At 31.6% G+C, this 23719-nt stretch overlaps 1 protein-coding gene across 4 annotated transcripts; it reads right to left on the minus strand.

The window, feature by feature from the left end:
* Nucleotides 1-1652: 1652 nt before the first annotated feature.
* Nucleotides 1653-5691, minus strand: LOC114756382 (peroxisomal membrane protein 11C). 4 transcript variants are annotated; one of them, XM_028945321.1, is made up of 8 exons: nt 5565-5691; nt 3895-4104; nt 3466-3540; nt 3298-3372; nt 3116-3196; nt 2931-3005; nt 2640-2813; nt 1653-1933 (listed from the first exon to the last, which is right to left on the minus strand). In XM_028945321.1, the coding sequence occupies exons 2-8, from the start codon at nt 4084-4086 to the stop codon at nt 1898-1900; spliced, it is 708 nt and encodes a 235-aa protein (XP_028801154.1). In that variant the 5' UTR covers nt 4087-4104; nt 5565-5691; the 3' UTR covers nt 1653-1897. The 4 variants fall into 4 exon arrangements, with proteins under 4 accessions (XP_028801154.1, XP_028801156.1, XP_028801157.1 ...); XM_028945323.1 differs by lacking the exon at nt 5565-5691 and adding an exon at nt 5367-5508; XM_028945324.1 differs by lacking the exon at nt 5565-5691 and adding an exon at nt 5128-5299.
* Nucleotides 5692-23719: the final 18028 nt, after the last annotated feature.

Raw genomic sequence — 23719 nt, forward strand, 5'->3', positions numbered from 1 at the left:
TCAATTAACAAAAGAAATAGTTAGCTTCGCATTAAAACATGGGCTAACACTGAACAAAATATTTTTTACAAATAAAACATGCATTAAAACAATTCTTGCAATTGCCTTGGAGATTATTTAGGGATAAAATACTCCTCCGATCCTTATTATAAGACCCCATTTGACTTTTTATTTGGTCCTAATTATAAGACCCCAATCCATTTTGTCTCTTATATTTATGCATTTTTTTCCAAGATAATCCTTCTAATAATGATAGTTTTAGCCAATATACTTAATTAGTAAGGATATTTTAGGAATGACAACACTTATTTATTATAAATAACCAACTTAACTTACTTCCTTAATCTCCTCAAATAAGTCAATTGGGTCTTATAATTAGGACCGGAGGAGTAATTAAATATGAGGGACAAAATGGATTGTGATTTTATATTTAGGACTAAATCGAATCTCTAATTAATTCTTATATTAAGAACCAGACACAGCATCATAATGGGAAGCAACCCATAATTTCACGCTATTAAAAGCTGAAACCCTAAAGCTGTGTAAGTATTAAGCAACTAAACAGGCTGTCACCATTTTCAAATCAGCGCACAAGCGAAGCATCCCTTGGCTTTGAAACCTTTTTCACGAATTCTTGAAACTTAATGAACACTTGGATTTTTTTTTTTCTATTTATGCTAAAGAAATTCGAATTTTCTCCTATTAAATTTGAATTTGCTAACTAGTTTCAAATTTGACTTGCCTTACACAAAACAACTAAAAACTCAACTTCCGGTGGACATAATGTATTTTGAAATGTATTAACAAAATATTCAGAAAAGGTTGAAAATATTTCTCTCATCAGATATCAGATTAAAGCTCCACATTTTTTTATCATAAAAAAGTTATGAGATGAGTGTTATTTAAAAGATCGTTGAGTTTATTTTGATATGAAACAAGTTTCACTACACAGTTTTCTTTTCTTTTGTTTTTTCTTGCCAACAATAAGAACGCAATTTGTGAGATATTGTAAGACCATTTATCAAATACTCCTAACCTTTGCTTAGTATTTGGATCATAATTTTCAAAATACAAAGATTATTTTAATGTCTTCTTGTATTAGAAAGTAGACTCATATAGCTTTTCAATAATATATCATTCGGTCAATTTGAATTTAAATTAATAAATGAATGTTCATTGCAAATTGATCATTAAATTTATTTTGTTTATGTTCATTAGAGTTTGTAAGTTGATCTGTTCAATTGTAGGGATAAAGAGGGATACTAACAGAAATTTTCTAGACACATTTGAATTTCGTAAATCTTGTCATCTCGGATTTCAAATCCAAATTTGGTTAACCTTGCAGAATGGCGTCTCTGAAATTTAAATTTCTTTATAAATCCATAGTCATTTGAATAAGGTTTTTTTTTCCATTATTTTATTGTTATTTTCAACTTACCAAACACAGGTTTTTTTATCAAACCACATAACATGCCAAACACGTGCGCAAGCAAAATTTTTCCTTTCCCTTCCCTCCTTTAATTCTTCTCACCAAAAGGCACGAAGCCAAAACCCAAAAAGGCATGAAGCCATTTAAAAAAGCCGAAAACTCTTTTAAGAAAATGAAAAGGAAAGATTCAACACAAGTTAAACAGATTTTTCAAACATACAAGTCAAAACCCTATCAATAGACACTTCTACCAAAAGAAAAAAATGACTAAAAATTGATAAACGGAGTTCATGGCACAATAATTGGTACTACTTATAATGACACCTCAGTAGCCACCAGCACAATGATCATTGCACACATCCAACAACATTTAACTTACAAACTAGTATAATTTGGTTCAGTACAAACTTGTATAATTACTTTACAACTACAATGCAATATCATCAGATTGAGTCTGTCTCTTCATCTTCACAGAATCTTGGGCTTGCTTCTGGCAGGAAGCAACTGCATTGCACAAAACAAAATTGAGCAAATAAATAAAATAAGCATTGCAAAGCCCCTCGGATGGTGTAAAAGGAAGATAATTCTTTAGAAATTGAGTTCAATTTGCTAAGTGAATCACCATTGATGACGTTGAAAACCCATAAATATGATCTTACCATCAACAAAATTGAATGTAAACTATTTGGTAGGAGGGGAGGAAAGGAAAAATTTTAATGAGTTTGATTTCAATAACTAAAAAAGTGGGGTTAAAACTTATAATAATTTTTCTTACTCTTTTATCTTAAAATTTTTTAACCCTACTTCTCAAATTTTTTAAATTGAGTTCAATAAGATCCCCCCCCCCCCAACCGCAAAAAAAACCACATTTCTCTTGTACCAATCATAGGATAAAGCTTTGGCAACAAGACATTAATGGATTTCTAAAACTTTTCGAGTCAAAGAATGATAATTAATTTCTAAAGACTATAACTGATGGAACATGCATCTTCCAGGGATTCAAATGCTAGCTAACTCCGTGCGCTCCCTAAACATTGTTATTCAATTCCATTTGTCTCTATAGAAAAATTACCAAGAGCATGCCTTGTTTGTTAGTGCAAGTGGATATAAAAGAAGTTGGAAAATGAAACAGAGACACTAACTCTCAAAAAAATCAGGGTGCTCGGAATAAGAGACGCTGAAGGTTAATCATAGGGATAATAGCAGGCACCTGATAGCAAGATATTAGGGAAGTGACGAATCCAAAGGCACCGGTCACACGGGGAGTAACTTTCTTGGGTGCCAATTGAAGCAGCCCAACTGCTACAACTATATCCATTGCTGCCTTGATAAGCGCAAGAGTCCTCTCATTCGACATTTTTAGTTTCGCACGGTACTGCTCATTCTGCACTCACGGGGAATGGGGTTAAATAAAATGTAGTTTTAGAACAGAGGAAAGCACCAATACCGTCCAAACAAGATTTTTTTTTTTGGGGGGTGGGGGGCTATGAAGAACCCATACATCATATTTATTACTGTTCTTGAGTTCCTTCTCTAACTTCTTCATTGATGCAGAGAGTCTCCCAAGCTCCCCAAGCTGATAGAAGTTAGAAAACACCATAAAGATGTTAATAGAGGAGAGAGAAAGGAGCCTTTGCTGGTATGTACACGGTAAAAGTATAGGGACTAGAAAGGGAAGCCACAAACCTCAACCAAGGTGCTACACACTGAGGAACCCATCCAACAAAAAAGCGATATTCGGCCGATTAGCTCAGTATGTTCTTTGCTCTGTAGTTGAACCAAAAAAGTTTACATGTATAACTTGATTACTCGGTGAAAGTTTCCCATGAATAATTCAAGGAATAAAAAGGAAACACTTTGATTCCTACCTGGTAGATGCCTGATCTGCCAAGCCACACAAATTGATCGAGAAACAAGAAAGTTGACAGCAATGCATTTTTGGACTGAAAATAGCATTAAACAGTATATCAAGGTAAGAATGAGGAACAAAATAAGAGGGTGACGAAAAGTTGGAATAACTTTGATGAAGATTGTACCTTTCCCAACAAAATTAAGGGAAGAGGAGTTCCGCGTGGAGCCGGACCTATCAGAGCATGCAGATCGTTGACAAACTGCATATCAAAATATCAATTAGTTCTTCTTTTCTATGTTAGGAATTCTTCTTTGAGTATAAGAAGAAACAAATAGGTTGCAAAATAAATGTTTCAAAACTGTCTGTTACAATTTACTTTCCAATTCTGTCACTGTAGAAACAAAGAATAATATTCACATTAGTAGAAATATTACAGTTTCTCCATTTACATAAATAAAGACTTGGCCCAAAGAAAAAAGGAATTAAGAGAATGCAGACAAGTAAAAAGATTTAATCCATTTGTATAATACAAGGAGTAGATTATCCAAAGGAAAACAAAAACAATGAATAAATGAATAGCATAATTGTTCAAGATTAAAATGGATAATCCAACCTTGAATAGACGAAAAACTTTGCGAGCCAAAGTGGTTGATCTGTCGACATTCTGGGCAGTACCAGGTTGCCCATCACTCAGAAATTTGGAACCATACTGTATTGCCCTGCATATTTTGTCCCTGGCTTCAGCCTTGTTCAAATATAAAACCAGAAGACCAAGTTCCGCTCTGGTTGCATCCAATGTACTCATCTTTTATACTTGTTAAAGCTGCAAAACAAAAGGCACAATTCTACTGTTAAATGAGGCCATGAGTTTTAGCTCAATAGAATTCTGATTCAATTGATAATATGCAAAAAGAATCATTTAAATAAAGGAAAAGATGACTTGTTCATCTATTGAACTCATATACAACAGTGTGCAATTTCACACACATTGGAAAGAATAAGCACAAAGGTATTCTCACACATTATGGAAATGAGCAATACAATTTAGCAGAAGACAAAACCTCAGCTCGTGCCACACAAGCATGCAAATCATTTACACTGGCAAGTAAATGATAATCATGGTACGAAGTGTGATTCAACTAAGTGGATATGTTTGAACAAAAAAATTAAGTGGGTACGCCTTTGTGTGCTTGACAATTTAGCCTTGCTGTAGCAATAAATTGTTGCCCATTAGTAACATTCGATTTTAAAGAAAAATGAAAAGGAACCAAAGGCAATGCAGTAAATTGTTTAATAATCACTTTTTCAGCAGGTTTATTTTAATTTCTCCACTCAAATATAAAGACTCGTAGTATAGCATGAAGAAAGGTTGAATCCAAATAATCAACCGCCTAGAATTGAAATTTACTCCAACAGAAAAGAACCAGTAAAAATGTCCACCTTGAGATCGAAATTTTGAAACTAATGACTAAAAGCTAAGGCATCAGCATCGATGTTTGTTTTACAAGTATTGAATAAGAACAGAAGTAGTCTAATAGGCCCTTCGTTGATGTTTTGAACAACTTTCAAATTCTCCTCTAAAAGCTTATAATTTTTCTGCTGGGGCATCAGGACATTAATCAGGATTAAATTTCTTACAAAGAAGAAAGAAATAAATGCTTGAGGAGAAGCCAAAATATGAACAGACCCAAGATACGTTTAGCATGTGACTCAAGCTGCAATGAATATTAAGTGTATTTTTATAGCAAAAACAACTGTTTGGATATGATTGAAATTGCAAAGAAATAAATTTTATATCGTCAAAACTCGAAACGATAAGCCGTATTCAATAACACATATTTTTTACCTGAATTCAATAACACATATTGAAAGAAAACATGTGAATCACAAGCTTAAAATCCCCAATTTCCCCAGTCCTTCCTTCAAAGTTCGGAGCTACCGTGCATCACAAAATAAACAATTTATAGAACAGAATATCTTTTTTTTTTTTGAGCTGGATATAGAAAAGAATATAAAAAATATGGCAAATAACCAAAATGATAAATTTCAGCAGTTCCTTTATGAATTCTCAATCCTGAGCCATACCAAGACGAGCACCCCCAATCAGACCCAAAATCCAAAACTTCAAATCCAGCAATCAAAAGTTACTCTATTTGCACCACAAACAAAAATTTCAACCATCTAGAAACCATAGGTGCAAGTGAGTTCCCTGATTACTCGACGGAGGCGAACAGCGAACAAACAGGACACGCAGAGAGAACAGGAGAAAGAGAGTGGATGTACCAAAGGAAGTGGCAGATAAATTCGCTTTGAATAATCAAAATCACAAAGTTGGCAGAACCAGAACGCCTCTGTGTTGCTTGTAGCATTGCGATGATAGGCTTTTGAAAAGGGCGTGGTTGGTCCTCTTCGTTTCCCGGCAAACAAACAAAACATTTTTAGCACACGAAAATTCCTTCATCTTAATCCGCTTAGACCCCTATATGGCTGCATCAAGATTTTCCATGGGAAATTGCGACCCACCCCCACGACACCGTTCAAGTCTCTAGATTTTCATTTTTAAAACTAAATAGATCAGAATTCTTTATTAAATAAAAAGCAAGGAAAATTGGGGATGAATTGTGAGAAATTAATTGGTAAATTGGATCTAATTATAAAAACTAGTTGACTAATTTAAAAAATTAAAAAAATAAGTTAAATTAGTTATTTTTAATAAATATGTGTTGTCTTTCCTAAAATATCCTTACTAATCAAGTGTATAAGCTACAACTACTAATATTAGGAGGACTACCTTAAAAAAAATGCATAAATAATAGAGACAAAATGGATTGAAATTTTATATTTAGAACCAAAGTAAAAATCAAACAAAGTCTTATATTAAAGATCGGAGGTAGTATCTAATAACTTTATACAACTTAACTTTTATTAAGAAATTTTCTCAAAATAAAAAAAGAAATTGAGAAATTCCAAATCAAGATTTGACCAATGCTTTCTGAAGGAGACCGAATATTAAATCACTTAAAGTACTTCCCTGGTCCAAAAAAAAAAAAATCACTTAAAGTACTATTAGCTCTGTTGGCGGAAAAGAAACAGTATCATTGGTCACGGTTCAATAATTGGATTCAAATTAAACTGTGGTTCAAAAGACAGTCATTAAAATTATTATATTTCTAAATATATATAAATTATTATCGGTAGGATGACATTAAAGTTCCATGGGAATGCACTAATGCCATTAAGTCTCACCAAATGAGGAAATGCCGATAACACTTTAAGAGACTTAAATAAAACTAAAATTTTGAACGTAAAATACTCTTCCCTAGTTTTCAAAAATAAAAAAAATAAAAATCTTCCCTACAGTCACTGGTTCTGAAAAGGTGTCTATTAAGCCAGTTCTATTTAGTTAGAAGAAACAAGCAAGTCTTCATAGGAACGATAAAGAAGTGAGGATCTGCAGAAGGCAAAAGAGATGCATGATTAGGGTACATAATTCAGAGGAGAAGGAAGAAGCAGCAGGGGTGGAGAGCAGTTGAAATCATAAAATCCGTAAATTGTAAGTGCGTTTGATTTCTGTTTTTTGAAAATTGTTTTCATTTGGAAAAAAAAAATTGTTTGCTTGAGGGGGTATGTCGTATCTAAATGTTTTTTTAAAAACAATTCCTATTTTTGGTTATTAAAATCAAGAAAATGGAAACATCTTAGAGCTGCTCCTATTTTTGGTATGTCGTATCTAACGGCGAGTTTGGGATGGCATAAGTAATTAAGTAATAAGGGACTTTTGTTCCAAAAGCTCAGTCAAAGATTAAAAATTTGTTTGAGATAGCATCCAAAATACTTATAAATACGTTTCATATAAGTTAAGATAAAAAAAAATTCTCATATACTTATCTCGTGTTTTATAAATTATGATTAAAAAACTTTTTATAAGTTTTTATAAACGAATCACAAGCCAAATTTTTCTGCTTCCGAGAAATGAACAGTGCGGTAAGCTATTTTTACCAACAATTAATGCCCTATGAAAATTAACTTGCCAAAGCTGCCTTATGTTGTCTTGCTTTTTTTCTCTGCTAGCTCAGCAATTTTCGTATTTTACTTTGCCTGCTAGCCGCTCTTTTATTTGTTCAATGATAAATTATTGATAATGTTAGTCTTGCATAATTTTTACGCAAAAAACAGAATGCTGATAAGGGAGCCAGTAGGACTTAGGAGGCATTAATTGTGGCTGCTAGAAGATTTTCCCATTTTCTTTTTTTTCCCACATTTCTCTTAAAATTTTCATATTTTGTAAATATAATATATATAATAGTGAAAAATAGATATATCGTGGGAAAAAAATATGTATTATTTACTTAACATAATATCTATACTCTCGCAAAAAAAAGAAATATATATTATTTAATAAAATTCATATCGTTTTCAATTATTTTACAATTAATTTTTTTTTTCAATAATAATTCAAACAATTTCTACTTTTACAGACTGATTTTTTTTTAAAAAAAAAAGCTCATCCAAACATAAATTACAATATACTACCTCCGATCCTAATTATAAGAGCCATTTAACTAATTTGAGGAGATTAAGAAAGTAAGTTGAGTTAGTTATTTGTCCTAAATATGTGTTGTATTTCTTAAAATATTCTTACTAATTAAGTGTATTAACTAAAACTATCATTATTAGAAGGGTTACTTTGAAAAAAAAAATATAAATATGAGAGACAAAGTAGATTGAGGTCTTATATTTAAAACTAAAATAAAAATCAAATAAAATTTTATATTAAAGACCGGAGGCAGTGCTAACTAACTTTTATTCAAAAGTCATATTAAAAAAATATTTACTTCTACTGCTACTAACCTAACTAGTACAACCTGTAATAACCAGTACCGATTGGCACTGCCTATTGTCAACTCACCATGGGTGGCATCAGTTGACCTCCATTGCCATCCGCTAGTGGGCTTCACCATCAGCCCAACGATCATCATGAATGGCTTTTGTCATATTTCAGATTTCAAGTCCGGAAGTTTAAAAACAAGCCTAAAATAGACAGGCTATTAAGCTCAGGTGAATAAAAGATCCCAAGAATACCATAAAGGAATAGAACATTTTAAAGGACTAAATGCAAAGTAAAAAATTTTTTAAAACTAAATTATAAATATTTTCAGAGATTCTAGAAAAGTTACAACTTTCAAAATTGAGGTAAAAGGTCTATAAGTTATGTCGAAACTTAGAGATTGCAAAAATGTTTATACCAGCGGTAGTCAAAGTGTAACTTTAGAAAGTTTTGGGTAGTAGTAGTAATTATGAGAAAAAAATGCTTGAAAATATTTAAAAAAAATGAGAAAAAATAGGAAATAATGTTTTAAGACCCATTGGAGAGTGAAAACGAGGAAAATACCTCGAGAAGACAATTTAAGTTATTTTTGAGATTCTGGTTAATTAAATGATATTAACCAAATCAAATTTTTGAAATACGAGGATACCTCAAATAATTGAAAAAACTGGGCAATAGTTATTTGGGTATTAAAGAGAATTTATAAAAATGATAATTTACTCCAAAGATGATACTATTGGTTTTAATTTCTCAAAAAATTTAAGGAAAAAAAATACTTAGAGGCTAGTCTTGGCTTGAAAAAAATTAGAGGAGTGCTGCATAACAAATGTGAATTTTTGATGATTACATATTGAATATATGATTAAAGAATCATCAAAATGCATTTGTAGGGATTAATTCCATATAAGCTGAGAAATTAAATCATTTGAAGGCTTCGCCTGAAAACCTCCCTCAATGGTCCAGAAAGGAAGTCAAAGTACTGGAGTTGCAAACAGTTCGGAAAACCAAAGTCTGGAAGGTTTCGGAATGTCAAGAGGCTGTCAGGTAGCAGGTGTTCTATAGAATCGTCAGGTATCATAAATATACTGATGATAAGATGATTGTACGTTAAAAATAATCAAGTATGTTAAAAATTTAACTTATTTTATTTAACCTAATAAAAATAAAACATACTTGATGGTTTTTTTTTATATAATCCATCAAGTTCGTATTGCAAATAAAAAATAGATTAAAAAAAAAAGAAACAATGACAAAAGAAAATGCAAAAACGAAATTAGGGCCATGTTTGTTTCTTTCTATGTTTTTTGTTCTCCAAGCAATTTTACAAATTTGTTTTTCAAAACAAGTTTTGAAAAGAAAAAAAGAGAAAAAATGTGTTTGAATGATTATTCTGAAAATTTGTTTTTAAAAATAAATATAAGAGGGTGAAACTTCAATGAGAAATCAAATTTTTAAATGAAGAAAAAAAAGTCATCGAGTGGAGAAGAAAGGGTTTCTTAATTTTTTTCAACTGAAAAAACTAAAAAAATACAGAAACAAAAAATAACTAAAAATTTTCTTGATTTTTTAGTTTTTACAAACATATTTATGTTTTTAAAAATACTTAACGAGAAACAAATTACCAATCAAGGTTTTCTATTTTTTTAAACAAAAAAACAGTTTTAATTAAAAACAAGAAAAGAAACAAGGAATGTCTTGAGCGTCTTTATCATCCCTTTTGTTTTTGGCAAAGAAGCAGCTTAACGCCTAAATTACTTTAGAATGACAATTTTCCAGTTTTCCTCTTTCTAGCACCCTTTAAAGTTGCTCCGGGCATGCATCTAGTAAATGAAGCATCCTTATCACATCCTCGTCATCACTAAACGAAGGATTTGGGAATTCATTTTGAACCCCATCCACCCTTCTCAAACACTTTGTTTACCTTCTTGCCCAAAGAATGAACAAAAGCAGTGAGTTTTATTTTAGGATGGCGTGCGTGCTTGCTTACACACAAACTAATGGACTGTCTGATGGAACCCTTAAGCGGTGTTAATGAGGCGGTGTAGCAAAAGAAAACACAGGCTAATCTGATCATCATCAGTTGGTCTCCAGTGCCTGGACTTGGAAACATGGTGATTAAACTACATAAATGAAAATGCAAGAAGTAATGTGCTAATGGTTGGAGGTTAAATAACGTGGAAATAATGTAACGGTTTTCAGAATTTACAAAGCATGGAAGTTTAGGAGATATGGAAGGATCACAAATCGTTTAAAATTGTATTTGTGGCGGTTTCACACTAAAAAATGCCAAGTATTGTTTTTATTCTTGAGTATTGAAATATTTCAATTATATGTGATGGTTAAGTAGGTTAAACGTCAAGTATAAGTGTACATTAACCGAACCGAAGTATAATGGTTAGGTTTCAAGCACACACACACACATATATAGAGTGAGAGTTTATGATTTAAAATATGAGATGTCATAGATGATCAGTAAATTTAAGGTGAAGAGAAACAAAGAGCAAATGACCAAATCTACCGGTGAATTTTGGTATGTACTAAGTTTTAAAACAAGTGGTAGAACACCTAAATTGGATATGTGCGTTAAGAATTATGAACTTTTAAATTTAGGGCAGAAAAATTTAGAATTATTATTTGACCAAATGCACAATACATGATTACCAAAGTTTTTGGAATAATTAAGCTAGCAAATATACTAGAATGTATTTTTGATCCTAGAGAACACTTTGAGATCTTGAATTAGAGACTTGAACCATTTCGTTTTGGTTTTTTAGAATTAGTTATGATTTTTTAAAATTTATAAAAAAAAATTCTAAGAGTTATCACATGAATAGTAACCCCGAATATTAATTTTGGAGTTTAAACTTATTAATTATTAATGAGACCGAAGTGGTTCTAAATAGTGCTAAATCATCTCTAAGTAGTCTCTAATACTTTTGTAGAGAAGTTATTATAATTATTATAATCAAGTTATCACTATTGGTCATCATCACTAGTCACTACCATTAGTCGCTACGAGCTAACCAATTATAGTCACTATTGATTAATGATTAATTACCACCAACTAACAACATAAGGTTATAAGCGGGATCGAGGAGTACCGATATTACTACAATCAAAGTGCTCTTGACCAAGAAGCACAGAAACCAGCTTCGTGAAAATGATCCAATCTCCTATGCTTCATGGCTCTAAACTTAAATTTGAGATGTAATTGCCTTGATGATGAGCAAGAGCAACGCCCCTGTCTTTCTACATATAGGAGTAGCTACTTCATGAGGACCGAATTCCCAAGGATTTGATGACATCATATCAAACATCACATGTTGGAGATAGTGAAGAACCGAGCACACTTTTTTTTTTTAAAAAAAAAAAGTTGAAAACTATTGTGGGAAACTAGCTGAGCCTCCTCCTCCACAGACTTAGAGCGGCGCGTAGAGAGATTCTCAAAACGGCACCTTGCAATTTTTTAGGAGGAGTTGATACAATCATACGACTCTAAATATAAAATTTATTTTGTGATGTAATTTAAAACATACCACAAAATGATTATTACATTTAAAACCAAAAGAGTACTTTGTAACTCCTGGGTTAGTTAACTGAAAAATTCGTCAGAAAGAAACCCATCTAATTTACTCTTTTTTTTCATAATATAAGTTATTTTAACTAATTCAGCATAATCAAGAAATGGCAGCTAACTCATTAAATCTGTGTTAAAATGATGAAATTTTTTTTCAACTTTACCCATAGTAAATAAAGCTGTGAAAGATAGATAAAAATATAAGGAGTTACGTTTAAGCATTAATTATAAAAACAAAATTGACAAATAAGCATTAATTGATTTCCAAGTAACTTATATTTAAGTACTAACTGATCTTTAAATAACTAAAATTTTGGATTAAGATATTTTTCTGGAAACGACTTATATTATGAATTAATATTGAGGAGAAAGTTATTCGTGAAGTTGGATTATTCAAGTAGCCACGGCTCTCTCTTTATCCTTTAATCATATTAATATTGTTTCTTGCAAGAAAAATTTGCTCAATAATCTACTTGGTCGTTCTGATCTCAATGGCATCTTAGAAAAGAGATGTTAACATATTGTTTTAATCTTTTTCTAACTTTATTTTCTTACAAAACTATATTTTATTTCCTAAACTCTTTAATGCGGATCTTAATGGATGGCTCTCTTCATTTTATATGATTCATCTTTAGAAAAACCATTTTTCAAGTACCTATAGGCTATAGTTTCATCCAATTTTTAATTTGGTACCTATATTTTTTTGTGTTTTGTTTTTAAAAAATCCTTTAAGTTTTTTCCGTTGCAACTGTTAGTTTGAAAAATACATTGAAAGGCCAACAGAAGGATAGACATTGTTAAAGCCTATACTTTTTGACGGAATCAGAGCAACCTGTGTGAGGAGTTCTTCGACGGAATCAGAGCGACTTAGGTGAGGAGATCTTCAATAGTTCAAAGCAACCTGGGTGAGGAGTTCTTCGACCAAATCAAGGCAATCTTTTTTGTCCATCAAAGAAATTAAAACAATCTGGGTGAGGACTGAGGAGGTCTTCGACAAAATCAGAGCAACCTGGGTCAGAAGGTATGCAACAGAATCAGAGTCACCTATGTGAGAATCTTGGCTTTTGGTGGAATGGAATGTTAAAGGGTTTTAAATCATGGCTGAGGTCAACCTGGTGACGTTGATTTTTTCTCTCGTACAGGCTTGATATGCTATTGTTCTTCCTGAGTTCCTTTTGGGTACTATGTATTTGGACACGGTGATCTGACTTTTGATTAGTTTACCACTACAGTAAGTTTTTGCAAGGTTTGTTTATGTTTTCTCTTAGAAAATGGGCTGTAGGATTAAGATTAATGAAAATGTGAGTATGCCTGGAATCAAATACCGCAACTGTAATCCTGTTTTCCTTGTGAAAATTCTTGTATAGCTGGAGGGAAAAGAATGAAAATTTACAGTCTATCTAGGTATTATGCTTGTTTTAATATATTTTTAATATACTCCGGTTTTAAATATAAAACCCCTTTTGTAATGTGAATTACATTATAAAAGGGGTTTTATATTTAGGACTGTGAAAATATTTATTTATTCTCCCTTCATTTCTGTTGCTCTAATTCCTATCAATAACAAGGTAAAACTCCTCAAGAAGAATTAAGATCATTGAAATGACGTGATCAAAGCAGAGGACGTTTTAAGCTCGTCGATTTACTTCTCTCCGTTTTTCTAATTTAACGACATCTATCCTTCTGTTGGCCCTCCAACACATTTTTCAAACTATAGGTACTAACCGTTATAATGGGAGAAACTTAGAGGATTAAAAAAAAAAAAAAGTATGGGCATTACAGCAAAATGGTTTTTTCCCTATGTTTCCTCCTCCACGTGTTAGAATCATGGTGGGCCATCTCATACGCAGAACTACCATCGCATGTCATAATAGAAGCCATGCCGAGCTGGACCTGTATGCTATCCTGCGAGGGATAAGTAAGGAAGCCCAAACTGGAAGCCCTAAACTTTCTTTGAAATTAATATTGTGGAACTGAATTGGGCCAAACAATTTTTGTGCGGACCAAAAAAATCAGTCACTGACCATATAAAAATGAAAAAACAAATTCATAAAATAATTTTAAGAGCTGGGATTCACTTATTTATTGTAACATGAGAACCCTGTCTTCCAAAAACTTGTGCTACTGAATAAGCCCTGCGGTTTTGACTTTTGACAATATGAAACTTAGTGCCCTTCGTATTTCTCTTGTTATATCCAGAGACTTTAAATCAAGGATGTATATTACATTATACTCTTCTGAAAAACTTTAAATCATATTAATTCTACTTTAAAATATAATATATTTTCAGGTTAACCCGTATTTAGTATACATACTTTTCAAGGAGATAATAATGTACATAGCTCTATGAAAATTAGGTTGAAGCTCATTTGGTAGAGAAGTGATAAAGGTATGCCTAAGGTTGATGTCATTTTAGCCATTCAACATATAATAATTTTCAGACAATATTCTTTGAAAATGATTCTAACACTATAATAAATAAAAGAAAAATAGTACATTCATGCTACAAAATTTAATGACATGACATGCTAAAAATAGTACACTTATGAATAGGATAAAAAAATTTCTTTCTGCTTTATAAATAAGGTGGGAGAAATATTTGTTAAAAACAAATACTTACACAAACAGAGTTTCATGCCCTTGATTTTATTCAATAGTTTCTAAATTGTGATCCTAAGGTGGAGCTTCCCCCCCCCCCTCGTGCTTAATCTTTCCAATGGGTGTGAAATGACATGCCCGTTGTATCTTAGTTCCATAGATGTTTGAGTGCTTCACCATTTTGCCATGGGAAAATTACGCACAAGTTCGAAGGAGTATAATTTATTCATCTAAAGTCTCACAAAATATTAAAATTAGTAGCAGGTCCCAAAGGACCTTCGAGTGTTATATTGTAATTGTAAAGTGATATTACCACTCCTCAGGCTCCCAATTCACAATTTTCACTGCTAGTATAATTGACAACCTCAATCCAAGGGGAAGCTGCTGACAACCTAAACAATATCTGCTGACAACTTACTTTATAAGATCACACAACCTTTCTATAAAAGTAAATTATAATCAAATGGTATAATAAAGCAACATTAACACTGAAATGGGAACTTTTTGAAGGTATTGAGAACTTTAACTAAACCCAATAGGATTATAGCAGAATTTTAATACGGAGATCTATTGACAACCTCAATTATAAGTGTTAGCAACCCAAGAGGAAGCTGTTGACAATCTAGGCAGTATTTGTTGATAACTGACTTTATAGGATAATATAACCTAGCCATGTTTGATTTTTATAATAGTATTAAATGTAATTTTTTTTCTTTTTTATTGGATAGGTATTACATGATTAGATTTAGATTTGAATGAATAATAATGTCATTTTCAATCATTTGATATATACATTAGCCTATTACGTGGAGAAAACTTCTTTTTGAGGGAGAAAAGTTTTAAATTATAGTAATCTTTTATAAGTGTATATTTTTGAACGTTGTAGATGAAAATTTACAATCAACAAGGGATAGTCTAATAAAAGAACAATATGTGTAAGTGGAATTTACTTATTTTAATTTTGAAGTCATATTGTCTCTTGTCAATTGTTCTTCTTAGATTGTCATTTCAGTGGTCGAAAGTTGTCATTAACAACTCTATGACTTGTCTTATTACGTAGGATAGAAGATTTATTCAAAGGTTCAGATACATTGTCTATGTCTTTGCTTAATGTGTTGGCTGAAGACCCATTAACACTACCATGTAGTTCCCAAATAATGCCAACACTAATTTTTGAAATAAATTCAACAAAATGGAAAGATTTGGTTATTGGATAAGGAAAAATTTTTCTCAATGCAGCGGCCCTTCGACAAACACTATATAAGTACAGTATTGCTATGAAGTTTTCATACAAATGATTTCAGTGTTAAAGTTGTTATATTATACTATTTAGTTATAATTTGATCTTATGTAGAGGCTATATTATCCTATAGAATTAGTTGTTAACAAACACTGTCTAGGTTATTAACAGCTCTCCTTATGTTGTTAACACTCACAGTTGAGGTTGTCAATAGATCTCCGTATTAAAATTATGCTATAATTATATTAGATTTAGTTAAAATTCTTAATGCCTTCAAAAAGCTTCTCATTTTAGTGTTAAAGTTGTTGTATTATCCTATTTGGTTATAATTTACTCTTATACAGAGCTTATGTGATCCTATAAAGTAAATTGTCTGCTAATATTATTTAGGTTGTCAATAGCTTCCTATTAGGTTGTTAATACTCACCGCTGAGATTGTCAATCACACTAGCAGAGAAAATTGTGAATTGAAAACCTGAGGGGTAGTAATATCATTTTATAATTACAATATAATATGCTAAGATCCCTTGGGATCTGCTATTAATTTTGACATTTTGTGGGACCTTAGATAAATAAATTTGACTCCTTAGGACTTATGCGTAATTTTTCTTTTTTCATTGTCTGTGGATATATTCCGTACTACATGTTCATAATTTATTAACAACTTCAATATCTTACTGGAAAAATACCCAAAAAAAAAATATACATCTTGAATTTCAAAATCTCAAATGAGGAATTACTACAAAAATGTAATGTCATTTACTTTTTAAATGTAATCGATTGTTATTAAAGTGTAGTCAACAAGATTGATTTGAAATTTAGAAATTCAAGGAGTATTTTTTTTAGGATTTTTCCCATTTTATTTTGATAGAGTAATTTACAAAAGGAAAACCTACTCATGAATTCGAGGTCAAAAAATTAAACACAGACAGGTTTTCCAAATTTTATTTTGCAAATCAGTGGTCTCTTCTTACACCTTGAAGAGGAATTCCAACATAAAATATCGTTACAAATTAATTGACATCTTAATGTTCTTTAGAGTCACCACTAGTCATATTTTTTAATATGCAGCTTGTCGATGACCCTTCATTGTAGCTTTTCATAGAACTGGTAATATGAGTTGAAATCATGGGTCCAACCCACTAACGCACCAAAGATGGAGGGTTAGAATTGGTTAAAAGCCAAACCCGCCTGAAAATGAAGTTTTCTAACCTGTACCGCTAAGCCCACAACCCATTGAGGGTTAGCCTGCCAACTCGCAGGCTAACCACATTTTTTTTATTTTTAAAGTTTTTTAAAATTATTATAATTACATTATTATATATTATATTCTATCTAAAATATTAAAAAAATACCTATATAATTTATCTGGTGTTTTGAATCAAATATTTCAAGAAAAAACAAAAATCTCATTATATTTTTTTGGATATTGAATAAGAAAAAATATTAAAGGATAAAAAATTAAAAAAATAAATAATTGTTGGCGGGTTTACCCAACCCAATTTAGCGGGTTAGGGTTGGCTGAAACCCACCTTCAAATAACACTTTCTAACCCAACCCATGTGGATCCAATCTGTCGAAGCCAACACACAACCCGCGAGTTGGCATGTATTACCACTCCTAACTTTTTATAGTGTGTTTGGATTAGCAGCGATAAAAGTGACTTTTATTTTATCTGACTTGTGTTATGCTAGGGTAAAAGTTAGTCAGTGTAATATGATTTATGTTTAGATTAAATTTTGCTAAAAGACTAACAAAGTGAAACTTATTTAAATAATTAATAGAAAAGCAAGTGTAGATGTAAAGTGACAAAAAGCATGAATTTTTTAGAAAAATATTAAAATTATAATTATAAAAATGAAAATATTTAATGTATTATGGATAAAAATTTGAAAATATTAAAATACTAAAACATGATGGATATTTAATTAGTAAAAAGGAAGTAAATCAAAGTACTAGATAGTAGACACTATACTCTATATGTACAAAATTTGCAGAGTACCAATACTAAGTTATGTATAAAAATTAATCAGGTCTTTCTGATCAATTAAATTTTTAATGGGGAAACTTTTCCCTTCTTTTCACATCTCATTATTTAAATTTTTCTTCCTTTAATAGTTTTATAAACATCAAATTATTTGGTTTGTTAGAATAATTTTGTATTTTCTCATTGTCATTTTTTAGTTTCTCTCCACAGTCTCGACGTGAAAGCCCCATCAAATTAGCTTTTGCATTGAAGTAGCTTTTTCCTAATTACTTCACTAGTCATATTTGTAAGATAAAGAGAGAAGATTTTTTTTTTCTTATTTATAAATCACCTAATTTGATTTTTAGCATGAATATGCTATTTTTCCATTCATTTTTTTTTTATAGATTAGGTAGTTACTTTTTTTTTTTTTATAAAAAAAGTGTATATTAAATAGAACTAAAGTTAAAAAATTATTATATGTTAAGAAAGAATTAATGCAATTTAAGATTTTTCTCAATTTACCTGAAATATGAAAATCTCTTATAAATAAGACTAGGAGAGTAATTAGGAAAGAAACTGATCCAAACACATGACCAAGCTCAAATCTTCTAGCATTGTGCTATTGTGAATGCACATCTTCTGTTCACAATGCCAACCCAACTACGAGCTTAATCTAACCTATGAAGTTGATCTCATTCTTACCTTAATATACTGTTTAATGCCTTTTTTTTTTCCAGTCCAAAAATGAATTATTGTCAACTTTCACTACCAAAAAAAAAACTTATTACCGATGGAATTAGCGATGAGAAATTATTCCATCACTAATTTCTAAAAAATTACGAATGAAAATATTGTCGCTAAACTTAGTAACGGATTAGCGACAAGATTTCATTCCATCACTAAATTCCATTGCTAATTCGTCAAAAAATCTATCAGTAAATATTTAGTGACTAAAATTTTTCTATAACGAATTTTCGTTGCTAATTCTAATTATAAAATTTTTAGCAACAAAACAAATTTTGTTACTAATTTTCGTCGCTAATTCTATTACTAAATTATTTGTCTTTTGTCACTAAATCTATTCTGTCACAATTTTGTCATTAATCTGTTTCTAAATCTAAATTTCATTATTTTGAATTATAATCTTACAACAATTTATATAATAACATAGTTAAAAATATAAGTGTTTAAATATATTTTTAATTATAAAATAAATTAATATATTTGTGGAATTGGTGTTAATGAATATATCATCATTATTCATCTGACCATTAGATACATAATGAGAATAGGAAGACAATTTCTTTAAAAAAATTTGTTTATATTTCATTAAAATCAATTCCTTTTGATTATTAATAATAATTAAACAATATGATAAGAATATTAATAACTTTTTTTATACAAATTGATATAAGAAATATTTCAGAAATAGTTATATTATATATACAATATATTTAAAGATACATGTAATATATGATATAAACTCAATCAAAAAATGAATTTAAATGAACACTTCAATTTAAATGTAATATAAAACCTATGTTGATAAAGGAGTTTTTGTTGATCTGACGACTCACGGCCAGTATGATATGTTTCCTACACAGTTCCTCCTTTTAATGTTTTTGGTACCATTCTCCTATGTTCATTTTTTGTTTATGCCTATTTGTTTTTCTTTTCCGTTCATACTTTTTGTGTCATGTGACAATGTACGAACATTCAAAGACATATGTCCAATGTTAAAAACCCTTGAACAAAAAGAAAATATTGTAGAACATGCTGCGTGTGAAAATGAAATCGACGCTTTCGATTCCTGAGTTTGGGTCATGAGGAAGCTTTATTTCTGGGTGACAATATTGGTGCCATTGCGTGGGGGGGGGGGCCAACAAGAAGAAAGCAACACTAGGAACACGTTAAATGGAGGCTGGACAGCAAAGATATGGGCTGAAATGAATTGGGTCCTACTACCCGGCCCATGCTCCAATCGGGTCGAGCCCATCAACTGGAGGTTGAAAATGGACTTCCATAGTGATAGTTTGAGCAAAACAACGTCTTCTATCTAGGACTTGTTCAGAACAGTTTATAAATAGTTTTTTAATCATAATTTTTAAATTATAAGGTAAATATATGAGAAATTTTGTCTTAACTTACATAAAACATATTCATACGTGGTTATGAACTTATTCAAAGCAATTTCTATGTTACTAGGTTTGGATAGGGTTAAAATATTCTAAAAATGTAATTATTAAATAATAATAATAATAATAATCTACAATTTAGAAGTTTTAACATCCAATCACAACCTAATCTATGACAACTAATATACACATTGCTATTACATAAGGCTCCAAGCTTTCTTTTAGGTAAACTTTCAAGATTCCTAGGGGTGAGCATGCTTTGTTATTCATTATTTTGAAAAACATATCTCAAAATTTAAAGAGTAGGGTAAAAGAATATTTCGTTTTGTTAGCTTGTTTGCCATTAATGAAAATACAATGTATTGCGCCTCTTCTTTAATTTTGCCACACAAAAAGTAACAAAACATAAAAAATGGTGGTCTGTTTTGTTATTTTTCAGAAGAAGTTTAATTTTTATTTTTCACAATACATAATTAAATCTATATATTTTTAAACAACTCTTTTTTAGGGGGAAAAAGTGTTTTGAAGTTGGAAAACTCATCACGATTTTGCATAACCAGTGGAGCTTTGTCGTTTTATATGAAGTAGCGGTTGGGGAGCTACCAATTACCACAGGCATTTGGGTTAGGAAAGTAACTTTTATCATGTGAATCTATTGGAGTAATTCAATTGTTTATTGGCCAAAAAATCGGGGTGCAAGTAATATATATTATCCACGGAGTGATCCATTATTTCCAGAAAGAATTACAGTGAAGTCACAAAAAAGAAATATAATTATTAAAAAGTCTTAATGCCAAGTAAGAAATTGTCATTTGCTACACTAAAACCTATCGTTGTAGGCTACTTTATTGTTACACGAGCGTTTTAGTAATTATGTTCCTTATTTGCAACTTTATTACAATTTTTTCTTATTTCTCTTTGTGCCCGATAACACTGAGGAATCTTTGGGGCTAAATTTTTTTTCATAAAAAGAAAATTTAGATGAGTTGAATCTTAAGATCTAATAGAATTAAGGCATGTCTTTAGGTTCAAAAAATATGATTATAGAGGTACTTATATATTGCCCACCACTAAAACCCTTATATCGGCAGTAAGATTTAAACTCACAATCTTATGAGTTATGAACCAATTTCTCAAAATTTAAAAAAGAGAGAGAGAGAGACTGGGAGTCAAAATGTTTTTGTACAAAACAACTTTATCTTTCGTGGAAAATCCTGCTTCAAACAGTGTCTGTGAACCAACAAACCGTAAACAGTAGTTCTTTTTTTTTTTTTTTGGCGATAGGAACTGACTACAACTTCAAGACAAAACAAGAAAGACAAACGCCTGTACTACTTCATCAACGGCCAACTCTTGGTTAAAAGGTGGTGTTGATTAAGGATATAAAAATTCTCTACTAAACTATGAGATATTTTGGCCAATCGATTGGCCTGAGTGTTATTTTCTCTGGGGATGTGGCTGAAACCACTTCCCAATCCCTGAAAAATAAGAGCCCTAGCCTCCTCTATAATATCTCTAAAGGGGTGGCTAGAATCACATTCTCTAGAGATAAAATTAATTACATCAAAGCTATCCGAAAAGACATGCCGTTTTTTAACTCCTCTGGTCTAGCTTATATTCAAGCCATGAATGACTCCAATTAACTATGCTATAGCTGAGGGAATCGAAATGAGTTTACTCCTGAAACCACACATATATCAAAGCTATCTTGCAGCTCACATTGCAAAGAGAGATGGGTTTGAAATCCTTAATAACTTCTGAATTTTCAACCTTAGAAAGCAGAACTAGATTTGTCCCATTTACCTCAGCAATCTTTGAAGGGTTTGCAAAAGTTCCTTGTACAAGTTCACAAACGGAGTACCCAATCAAATCCCAATACTCATCGAAGAAAAACGCTTAAAGACCATCAGGCCATGGAGCTTTAAAATCACCGAGGTCAAAAGCTGCTTCTTTAGGTTAGTCCTATGTTGATAACAAAAGCGAATCCTTGGTTCAGAGGGCAGGAAACCGACAATGAGTCCTAAATAGGTTAGTCCTATGGCATTCACTGGTAAAGAGCTGCTGATGGTAGCCCAAGGCCAATCTCTTAAGCTCCTGTTTTCCAAAGATCTAATCACCAGCTGCATTCTTCAAACCTTTAATCCTGTTCTTTCTTTTTGTAATCACTGTAATGGCATGGAAATATTTACTATTGTTATCTCCCCATTTTAGCCAATTGCACTAGGACTTTTGGAACCAAAATAATTTCTCCTGAGCTAACACTTTATTATACTCTTTCCAAAGTGCCTTCTCTGTTTGCTGAAAATACTAGTTATCTTTCCTTCCTCGTGCTCTCTCAATACATTCTATTCATTTCAACAAATTTCTTTTCTTTGTCACAATATTACCTATTTTGTTCTTATTCCAAGCTCTGGCTTCTGTAGTGAACGTGTCAATTTGATTTTTCCAAGAGCTTGTGTGCTAGCACTTTTCAACCACCTCCTGAAAGCCCTCCTCCAAGGTCCAAGCTGCTTCACAATGAAAAGGAGGCTGAAACCATCTTGAGTAGTTTGCTAGTACAGCTCTCAAATATAAAGGGTGATGATCTGATCCATACTTGCTCAACCAGTGCACTTGTCTAAAAGGATAAGGGACATGCCACTCATTATTAGAAAAAACCCAGCCAATCTGTTCCATTAGAATGTTTTGTTCCCAAGTAAATTGATGTTTCCATATATTCTATCAATTCCAGCATGGTTTTCATGGATTTTTGTGTCTAATTCTGGAATTATTTGTACGAAAATTCTGATAATTATTTAGAGGAAGTGTTTCGCCATTGTGTATGATTTTAGGTCCAGAAAGTAAAGAAAGAAGCACTCAGGAACTAAATTGCAAATGAGCATAGTATAGGGGCTAGATTGCAAAGACTGAAAGTTTCTGCTTAATTACCCAAAGCTGTGCGTTTTGAATGCTCTGAAATTCAAACAGAGCAATAACTGCAAACAGAAGCACGGAATAGAGAGAAGCATTTGGATCTTGGAGCCCCATTTGATTTGGATGTGGATCTTGCATCTTCTGGTAGTTAGAGGCGCTAATCACAAGGTTTAGGAGCTGAAAATAAAGATTAGACTCTTATTTGATTTTCTTCCAGAATCATCTTCCTCTAGGTTTCTGCATTTCTGCCATGAAGAGTCCAAGATCTAGCTTAGTTCTTCCATCTTCCATGTACAGCTAAACCTGTAAAGTGTGCTAGGAGCTATGGTGGAGCCGGAGCTATGGTGGAGCCAGAGCTATGAATTTTTGGGGAGTTTAGGAGCTCAAATTCAATTTTGATTCAATTTAGATTTGTCTTGTCAATCTAATTGTATTTGGAATTCAAATTCTCCTTTCTTTTCTCACTTAGCCGAATCTGTGATGTGAAGGTATTCAGAGGTAAACTTCTTGATTCAAGGTAGTTTTATGTGATTCTTGAGCTGTAACATCCTAATTTTCATATATCTAATATTTAAACAAATTTTTATAGAATAGGTAGAGGTTAAATATACATATATGTAATTAAAATAATTTTGATTTTGTGGATGTGTGTGTGTGTGAAAATGAATAAAATAGCGATGTTAAGAAGTCCCACATTGATTAAATGATAGGAAGTGGATAAAATAGCAATGTTAAGAAATCCCACATCGACTAATCTTTAGAGTGAAGGAGTTTGAGGAGTCTATATATAGGAGATAGTGAGTGGAGCTTGAAGTGAGTAAATAATTTTCGCACATATCTGAGGTAGTCTTAGAAAAGTGCTAGTTTTGAGTTTATTAACTGTTGGATCGGACTGAAATTTGGTCAGCCCATTTGGGACATCCAAATCGTTAATTTCAACGGTTGGATCATCATTTTGATCTCCGAGTTACAAGTTATTAGGTACGTTTTTAACTTATATCTTTTGGATTTAGCAGATAGAGTCCTGAATAGTAAATTAGCATTTTAAAATTCATTCACCATTAGATTGAGCTACAATTTGGAGGATAGTATCATGATAGATAGGAAATTAAATTCAACGGTTAGATTAAGGGTTTAACTTCTGTAGTGAGAATAACCTGGTTCGTACTAAGTCTATT

Source organism: Neltuma alba, unplaced genomic scaffold (genome assembly GCF_004799145.2).
Source record: "Neltuma alba isolate B1F8T4 unplaced genomic scaffold, ASM479914v2 tig00010389_pilon, whole genome shotgun sequence".
NCBI classification, from domain to species: Eukaryota; Viridiplantae; Streptophyta; class Magnoliopsida; order Fabales; family Fabaceae; genus Neltuma; species Neltuma alba.

What these genes read in the sequence shown, in the direction of transcription:
- LOC114756382 (XM_028945321.1), bottom strand. Translation starts at nt 4,086, where the DNA reads ATGAGTACATTGGATGCAACCAGAGCGGAACTTGGTCTTCTGGTTTTA. An exon ending in GCAGATCAGGCATCTACCAG is followed by an intron (nt 3,197 to 3,297) that starts GTAGGAATCAAA and finishes GTTCAACTACAG; the next exon opens with AGCAAAGAACATACTGAGCT. An exon ending in AGAACAGTAATAAATATGAT is followed by an intron (nt 2,814 to 2,930) that starts GTATGGGTTCTT and finishes CCGTGAGTGCAG; the next exon opens with AATGAGCAGTACCGTGCGAA.